This window comes from Hyla sarda, unplaced genomic scaffold, assembly GCF_029499605.1.
Source record: "Hyla sarda isolate aHylSar1 unplaced genomic scaffold, aHylSar1.hap1 scaffold_1428, whole genome shotgun sequence".
NCBI lineage: Eukaryota > Metazoa > Chordata > Amphibia > Anura > Hylidae > Hyla > Hyla sarda.
In genome coordinates, this window is record NW_026608058.1 from 49,479 (window position 1) to 58,988 (window position 9,510).

General features: G+C 54.9%; 1 protein-coding gene across 1 annotated transcript; it reads left to right on the plus strand.

The window, feature by feature from the left end:
- Positions 1 to 5,164: 5,164 nt before the first annotated feature.
- ZFTRAF1 (zinc finger TRAF-type containing 1) lies at positions 5,165 to 8,822 on the plus strand (the record flags this gene model as incomplete). The annotated part of the gene is given in 2 exon segments (XM_056552169.1): positions 5,165 to 5,376; positions 6,905 to 8,822. Coding segments are annotated over 2 exon segments (604 nt in total), but the record flags the coding sequence as incomplete, so codon positions are not given.
- Between the last annotated feature and the right edge of the window lie 688 nt (positions 8,823 to 9,510).

A 9,510-nucleotide genomic window follows, 5' to 3' on the forward strand; every position in this document is an offset into this window, starting at 1 on the left:
TAGGGGGGCAGAGGGGTTACTGTAGGGTATACGGGGTCAGAGGGGTTACTGTAGGGTATACAAGGTCAGAGGGGTTACTGTAGGGTGTACGGGGTCAGAGGGATTACTGTAGGGTATACAAGGTCAGAGGGGTTTCTGTAGGGTGTACGGGGTCAGCTGGGTTACTGTAGGGTGTACGGGGGCAAAGGGATTACTGTAGGGTGTACGGGGTATGCTGGGTTACTGTAGGGGGGCAGAGGGGTTACTGTAGGGTGTACGGGGTATGCTGGGTTACTGTAGGGGGGCAGAGGGGTTACTGTAGGGTGTACGGGGGCAGAGGGGTTACTGTAGGGTGTACGGGGGCAGAGGGGTTACTGTAGGGTGTAGGGGGGCAGAGGGGTTACTGTAGGGTGTACGGGGGCAGAGGGGTTACTGTAGGGTGTACGGGGGCAGAGGGGATACTGTAGGGTGTACGGGGGCAGAGGGGTTACTGTAGGGTGTACGGGGGCAGAGGGATTACTGTAGGGTGTACGGGGGCGGAGGGGTTACTGTAGGGTGTACGGGGGTGGAGGGGTTACTGTAGGGTGTACGGGGGCAGAGGGGTTACTTTAGGGTTTACGGGGGGTAGAGGGGTTACTGTAGAGTGTACGGGGGCAGGGGGGATACTGTAGGGTGTACGGGGGCAGAGGGATTACTGTAGGGTGTACGGGGGCAGAGGGGTTACTGTAGGGTGTACGGGGGCAGAGGGGTTACTGTAGAGTGTATGGGGGCAGGGGGGATACTGTAGGGTGTACGGGGGCAGAGGGATTACTGTAGGGTGTACGGGGGCAGAGGGGTTACTGTAGGGTGTACGGGGGCAGAGGGGTTACTGTAGGGTCTACGGGGGCAGAGGGGTTACTGTAGAGTGTACGGGGGCAGGGGGGGATACTGTAGGGTGTACGGGGGCAGAGGGATTACTGTAGGGTGTACGGGGGCAGAGGGGTTACTGTAGGGTGTACGGGGGCAGAGGGGTTACTGTAGGGTGTACGGGGGCAGAGGGGTTACTGTAGAGTGTACGGGGGCAGGGGGGATACTGTAGGGTGTACGGGGGCAGAGGGGTTACTGTAGAGTGTACGGGGCCGGGGGGATACTGTAGGGTGTACGGGGGCAGAGGGATTACTGTAGGGTGTACGGGGGCAGAGGGGTTACTGTAGGGTGTACGGGGGCAGAGAGGTTACTGTAGGGTCTACGGGGGCAGAGGGGTTACTGTAGAGTGTACGGGGCCGGGGGGATACTGTAGGGTGTACGGGGGCAGAGGGATTACTGTAGGGTGTACGGGGGCAGAGGGGTTACTGTAGGGTGTACGGGGGCAGAGGGGTTACTGTAGGGTCTACGGGGGCAGAGGGGTTACTGTAGAGTGTACGGGGCCGGGGGGATACTGTAGGGTGTACGGGGGGCAGAGGGATTACTGTAGGGTGTACGGGGGCAGAGGGGTTACTGTAGGGTGTACGGGGGCAGAGGGGTTACTGTAGGGTCTACGGGGGCAGAGGGGTTACTGTAGAGTGTACGGGGGCAGAGGGGTTACTGTAGGGTCTACGGGGGCAGAGGGGTTACTGTAGAGTGTACGGGGCCGGGGGGATACTGTAGGGTGTACGGGGGCAGAGGGATTACTGTAGGGTGTAGGGGGGGCAGGGGGGTTACTGTAGGGTGTACGGGGGCAGAGGGGTTACTTTAGGGTTTACGGGGGTAGAGGGGTTACGGTAGTTTGAGGTCGCAGTGGTCCTAGCAGGAGATGGTGAGGTTTGTACCAGGGGTTCACTTTGAGTTAAAGTTGAGGAATAAGTGGATTTGAGAAATGTTTTGAGGTGAAGGAGCAGCAGGAGGTGGGGATATGGATGTGTGGTCTGATGAACAGAGAAGTATAGAAGGTGGCAGCAGAATTGTGGGCCCGGGGAGATAGTGGAGCCATTGACTGTGATTGATAGGTGGAGGGGGGGGGGTAGAGACAATGGAAAAGTGGGAGGAGGACCTGACGTAGGTGACGGAGGAGGACCTGACACAGGTGACGGAAAAGGAGGAGGACATGGCATAGGTGACGGAGGGAGGAGGAGGACATGGCATAGGTGACGGAGGAGGAGGACATGGCATAGGTGACGGAGGAGGAGGACATGGCATAGGTGACGGAGGAGGTGGACCTGACATAGGTGACGGAGAGAGTTAGTAACAGGAGAGAGTGGAGACAATGAAAAAGTGGGAGGAGGACCTGACATAGGTGACGGAGGAGGAGGAGGACATGGCATAGGTGAAGGAGGAGGGAGGAGGACATGGCATAGGTGACTGAGGAGGAGGACATGGCATAGGTGACGGAGGAGGTGGACCTGACATAGGTGACTGAGGAGGTAGACCTGACATAGGTGACGGAGGAGGAGGAGGTCATGGCATAGGTGACGGAGGAGGAGGAGGTCATGGCATAGGTGACGGAGGAGGAGGAGGTCATGGCATAGGTGACGGAGGAGGAGGAGGTCATGGAATAGGTGACGGAGGAGGAGGACCTGACATAGGTGACGGAGGAGGACCTGACATAGGTGACGGAGGAGGTGAACCTGACATAGGTGACGGAGGAGGACCTGACATAGGTGACGGAGGAGGAGGTCATGGCATAGGTGACGGAGGAGGAGGACCTGACATAGGTGACGGAGGAGGAGGACCTGACATAGGTGATGGAGGAGGACCTGACATAGGTGACGGAGGAGGACCTGACATAGGTGACGGAGGAGGACCTGACATAGGTGACGGAGGAGGTGGACCTGACATAGGTGACGGAGGAGGTGGACCTGACATAGGTGACGGAGGAGGACCTGACATAGGTGACGGAGGAGGTGGACCTGACATAGGTGACGGAGGAGGACCTGACATAGGTGACGGAGGAGGTGGACCTGACATAGGTGACGAAGGAGGAGGAGATGGCATAGGTGACGGAGGAGGACATGGCATAGGTGACGGAGAAGGTGGACCTGACATAGATGACGGAGGAGGTGGACCTGGCATAGGTGACGGAGGAGGAGGAGGTCATGGCATAGGTGACGGAGGAGGTCATGGAATAGGTGACGGAGGAGGAGGACCTGACAGGTGACGGAGGAGGACCTGACATAGGTGACGGAGGAGGTGGACCTGACATAGGTGACGGAGGAGGACCTGACATAGGTGACGGAGGAGGAGGTCATGGCATAGGTGACGGAGGAGGAGGACCTGACATAGGTGACAGAGGAGGAGGAGGACCTGACATAGGTGACGGAGGAGGTGGACCTGACATAGGTGACGGAGGAGGACCTGACATAGGTGACGGAGGAGGTGGACCTGACATAGGTGACGGAGGAGGACCTGACATAGGTGACGGAGGAGGTGGACCTGACATAGGTGACGAAGGAGGACCTGACATAGGTGACGGAGGAGGACATGGCATAGGTGACGGAGGAGGAGGTCATGGCATAGGTGATGGAGAAGGAGGAGGAGGACATGGCATAGGTGACGGAGAAGGACATGGCATAGGTGACTGAGGAGGAGTACATGGCATAGGTGACGGAGGAGGAGGAGGACCTGACATAGGTGACGGAGGAGGAGGGTCATGGCATAGGTGACGGAGGAGGAGGTCATGGCATAGGTGACTGAGGAGGAGGTCATGGCATAGGTGACGGAGGAGGAGGTCATGGCATAGGTGACGGAGGAGGAGGTCATGGCATAGGTGACGGAGGAGGAGGTCATGGCATAGGTGACGGAGGAGGAGGTCATGGCATAGGTGACGGAAAAGGAGGTCATGGCATAGGTGACGGAAAAGGAGGAGGTCATGGCATAGGTGGCGGAGGAGGAGGAGGTCATGGCATAGGTGACGGAGGAGGAGGAGGTCATGGCATAGGTGACGGAGGAGGTCATGGCATTGGTGACGGAGGAGGAGGAGGTCATGGCATAGGTGACGGAGGAGGTCATGGCATAGGTGACGGAGGAGGAGGAGGTCATGGCATAGGTGACGGAGGAGGAGGTCATGGCATAGGTGACGGAGGAGGAGGTCATGGCATAGGTGATGGAGGAGGAGGTCATGGCATAGGTGACGGAGGAGGAGGAGGTCATGGCATAGGTGACGGAGGAGGAGGAGGTCATGGCATAGGTGACGGAGGAGGAGGAGGTCATGGCATAGGTGACGGAGGAGGAGGAGGTCATGGCATAGGTGACGGAGGAGGAGGAGGTCATGGCATAGGTGACGGAGGAGGAGGAGGTCATGGCATAGGTGACGGAGGAGGAGGAGGTCATGGCATAGGTGACGGAGGAGGAGGAGGTCATGGCATAGGTGACGGAGGAGGAGGAGGTCATGGCATAGGTGACGGAGGAGGAGGAGGTCATGGCATAGGTGACGGAGGAGGAGGAGGTCATGGCATAGGTGACGGAGGAGGAGGAGGTCATGGCATAGGTGATGGAGGAGGAGGAGGAGGTGGTCATGGCATAGATGACATCGGGACCAGAGAGGTAGATCTGAGGGTCATCAGCATGGAGGTGGTGCTTGAGACCATGGGACTCTATAAACTGTCCCAGGCTGAGAGTATAGAGGAGAAGAGTAGGGGCCCCAGGACAGAACCTTGGGGGACCCCAGCAATAAGAAAGGGGTGGGGGGTGGATTGTGAGTGGGAGACGCCGAATGTACATCTAATCAGGTATTAGGGGAACCAGGAGAGGAACAAAGCTGTGATGCCGAAGGATGAGAGATTTAGTAACAGGAGAGAGCGGAGTCAAAGGCAGAAGAAAGGAAAAGGAGCACAGAGTGTTGGCGTGAGGCTCCGGTGTTGGCGTGAGGCTCCGGTGTTGGCGTGAGGCTCCAGTGTTGGCGTGAGGCGCCGGTCTTGGCATGAGGAGCTGGTGTTGGCGTAAGGCGCCGGTGTTGGCGTAAGGCTCCGGCGGTCAGCATATCATTGGCCAACTTGGTTACCGTGGTTTTGGTGGTGAGTTGGGAAGGAAACCAGATTGAAGGTGGGAGGACAGGTGAAGATACATATTGGGGACAGATGTGATGGTTACATGTTTATATGATGGGGCCGATGTTTAGAGATGGATCAAGAGATGAAGAGTCAGGATGGGGATAAGGTGAGATGGGATCGGGTCAGATAAGTATGTGAACCCCCCATTACCTTGTATGGTTTTTTATTTTGTCTACCCACAGTGTAACCCAGTGTAAATACAAGAGGATTGGCTGTCCGTGGCAGGGTCCTTACCACGAGTTGACCGTGCATGAGTCGGAGTGCTGCCATCCTACCAAGACCGGGAACGAGCTGATGGAGATCCTGGATGAGATGGACCAGTCCCACAAGAAGGAGATGCAGTTGTACAACAGCATCTTTGGGCTGCTTAGCTTTGAGAAGATCGGATACACAGGTAAGGTGTTACGCGGTGCTGCATGGATGTTCTCGATCACATGGGGCTGCCCCACGGGCGGATGACACACACGTTCTTTGTGCATGTCACTCTTCTGCTTTGTAGGTATCGCTAAGGATCTAGGTGTGTGCAGCAGAGCCTGCGAAGAGCCTGGGTACCATGTGGTAGTCCAGCGTCCTCCCCGCCATTCATGTTTTGTTGTAGGGTAAGTGTCACCAAGGACATGAAGAGGGGCAGCTGTCACTAAGATTCAGCTGCTGATCTTTATGACGTGACCCTTGAGGTAACGGTCTCCTTGCTGGCACTGTGTACCTCCTCCGGGCGCAGTGTAGTTGTCGAGCGGTCTTTTTTTGTCCAGGATCAGAAGATGATGATGAAGAGAAGCCCCTATGTATAAGCAGCACTGGGCCCCTACATTTGCAGGCAATGCTCCCCAGGTTACCCTACCCCTTTCACCAAGTCAGGCCGCCGTTCGGATTGAGGATGAGTTTCAGCTTTTGTCTGGTGGGAGGTAAGGCTGCTCCATTCTATTGTGGTTGAACCCTACAGCCAGAGATGTAGTCTGTGTATACGACAATACAGAAGTGGGTGCCCTGCTACCATCGGACCACCACCATCCACCCAGGAGGGGCTCCCAGTATAGCTGCATGGTGTGCACTGGATACAGCCTGTGAGGGATGGGACAGAGCAGGGGTGTGCAGTACTGCTCTGGTCTCTAGGTAGGTACTGCTGGTTGTATCCAGTAGGGGGTCCGGGGGCAGTAATAGTGGGGACCCCCCTGGACTGTGTGTCTTCTTCTTGAGTGTCTGTCCTATTCCTTCTTTCTAATGACAGTCTTGGGGCTCTCGGTACTGAGGTTTTGTCCTCACTTGAGGTTCCTATTGCTGAGTAGTTAGTCTGGTGGCCGTCAGGTAAGTGTCCGTGTGATGTTCTTCGCACATGTTTTTACTGTATTTGCTCTTGCAATAACCTGTAACCTTGCCTCCTCCTCCAGCGGAATGGACTTATATGTAGGTGGAGGTAGATGCCTCCTGGGACTGACCCTTGTATTGGGACTTCTCTAGTTCTGTACTGCCATCTGCTTGGAATAAATTTGCTTTGTTTTCTGAAATGGATCTGTCCGTGTGTTCTTATAAAATCTCAAGATGTAATATTCACCAACAACATGCAATAAAACCCGCCACCGGAGGAAGAGCGCGGGGGTGACATTACGGGCCACACACTGAGGCCTCCTGGATGCTGAAGATGTCCTTAGTGATATTGTGCTGTAGGTGTGGTGTATGGCCCGGGACACGTTTATTATAATATGGCGCTCACACACAATGTACTGCTTGTCTTGCCTTATGTGGTTAGTGCATTTATCTCCCTTTCCCCTTTTATGAGGCAGGGCAGTACAGAAGCCACCACCGATCGGTCACCGGTAACAGGTAACATGGTGTAGTCGGGGGACATGTGCCGTAAATCCCTGCACCAGGTAATTTGTTTTTTCTTCTCTCTCCTTTTACTTTCCTCTCTACTTGTGTGACAGAGGTCCAGTTTAGACCTTACAGAACAGACGACTTCATCACCCGCCTGTACTACGAGACCCCGCGCTTCACCGTACTCAACCAGACCTGGGTGCTGAAGGCCCGCGTCAACGACTCCGAGAGGAACCCCAACTTGTCATGCAAGCGAACCCTCTCCTTCCAGCTCATCCTAAAAAGCAAGATCAACTCCCCCATGGAGTGCTCCTTCCTTCTGCTCAAAGGCCCCTATGACGACGTGAAGATCCACCCGGTCATCTACCACTTTGTGTTCACTAATGAGAACAACGAGACAGAGTATGTGCCCCTGCCCATCATAGACTCTGTGGAATGTAACAAACTGCTAGCCGCAAAGAATATCAACCTCCGGCTCTTTATATTCCAGATCCAGAAGTGAACCATACTTACCTCAGCCTTGCCCCCCTGTCCAGACCTCCTCTGCCGGGGAGGGACTTATTTTAATTGAGTTTGCTTTCCTTTGTAGTTTGCATGTGTCTGCTGGAGACTGCAGTCCGCCCTCTATGGCCCTGCGTAGGTTATGTTTCCTTCTAGGGCCTCCAGCCCCCCCCCTCATCTTTCTTTCTCCCCTTTACTTTTTGTCATGGCAGGTATCAGTATTTCTGGGTTTGATGTTTGGCCCGTGTGGTGGAGAGGGATGGTTGTCCTTTGTATATGATCCTAACGTTGGGTCCTGTTCCATGTTGGAGTAGAGGGCCCTGCAATATGGCTCCATCATTGTTTCCATCCCGCTGGCTGCACCTCAGTGGTCGGCCACTTCTTGTCCAGCTTTTTAATTTATTTTGCTGTTGTAGGTAAGGCATGGGTAATGGGTGGATAGGCAGAAGATACCATTCATATAATGTGCTGGAACCCCAGCTCTACAACTGCCATGGCTCCGTACCTGTAAGCAAAGACTCTTTCCCCCCCCCCCCCCCCCACACACACACACACAGACACACGGTGCCCCTGTACGTGTAAGCCATGGCTCCTCCCCTCCACATAGTGCCACTGGACCTGTAAGCCATGGCTCCTCCCCCCACAGGGTGCCCCTAGACCTGGAAGCCATGGCTCCTCCCCATACATAGTGCTCCTGGACCTATAAGCCATGGCTCCTCCCCCCACATAGTGCTCCTGGACCTGTAATCCATGGCTCCTCCTGCCCCCATACACAGTGCCCCTGGAGGGAAGTAAGCCATGGCTCCTCCCCCACAGGGTGCCCCTGGACCTGTAAGCCATGGCTCCTCCCCCCCACATAGTGCCACTGGACCTGTAAGCCATGACTCCTCCTCCCCACACTGCCCCCCCCCAGTAGTCGCAGCTGTAGTCTGTAGCCTACTTTGTATCAGCTGGTGGCTCTAATCTACATGACAATGGTTTCCCTCCCCAGACTTCACCCAGTTATTCACTACATAGGCTGGTATTTGTCTACTAAGCTCTGCCCAGGGTACAATAAGTTTGTATTATGCTAGCTGTGAGTTATGCCTCATGGGAAATAACTGATGAGGAATAAGTAATTAATTTATCGAGGGCCCCTTTAAGGCCCTAGGTATAGTGGAGGCTGGAAATGAACGTTACTGTGGGTCCTGGGCCACAGGAAGAGGGTTGTGATGTCAGGGGTAGATGTAATAATTGTGAGGGGCACATGATGAGTTAACCCCTATAGGGACATATCCTGTATTAGCACCTCCTGCTGGGACTGTTGTGTGCCGCATGTTGGCCGCCATCTTTGCTATCAGTCTACACTCACACTGCCTTGCTCGTAGAGCCTCACTATGTTAGTTTTTATTAGCTGTGAATATAAATGTCCCGGGGCTGGAGCCGATGCTGGTGAGTGGAGGGTTCGGCTCGGGGTCTAGGTCTCTGTATGTTTTACTTTGTTTTATTTTATGGCTGGTAAATAATAAAAATGGTTCCTGCAAACCACTGGCTGCTCTGTTGTCCTCTGTGTACAGACAGATCTTTTGTCAGCCTAATCCTGAAGACATGGGGCCCATATACCTCAGACCCATAGATATATGACATGGACATAGAGGAGGGTGATAATGTGACCAGCCTAATCCTGAAGACATGGGGCCCATATACCTCAGACCCATAGAGATGGGACATAGAGGAGGGTGATAATGTGACCAGCCTAATCCTGAAGACATGGGGTCCATATATCTCAGACCCATAGAGATGAGTAAAATATGTGGAGAGAAAAAACACAGAAGTGGCGCCTTGATGGTGCCTTTACCTTTCTAGTTACAGGAGGTAAAGGGGGGGGGGGATTTAGCGGGGAAGGATAGGGAGATTTTCTGCTCACCTTTCAGAGTTGTGCTGTATAACAGGCACAACTCTGCGATGCGTATAGGCTGGTATGCGGCAAGGTTCCGGGGCCGCTGACTGCTAGATCTGCTGGCCGATGTTCTTGTTTGTCTCCGGTGCTGGAGGGTGTCACCCGGTGCCGGTGATGTGGAGCGCTGCTCCTGTGGAGTAGACACCGTCCGCTGGTGTACTCCAGATGTTCAGATGCGGTCCACTTGGCAGAGTCGGCAGATGCGGTCAGCTGGATGATCTCCTCGATGTGTGCTGGTACCTCGCGGCCAGTGCGCGGTGGAGATCGGGGTGAGCA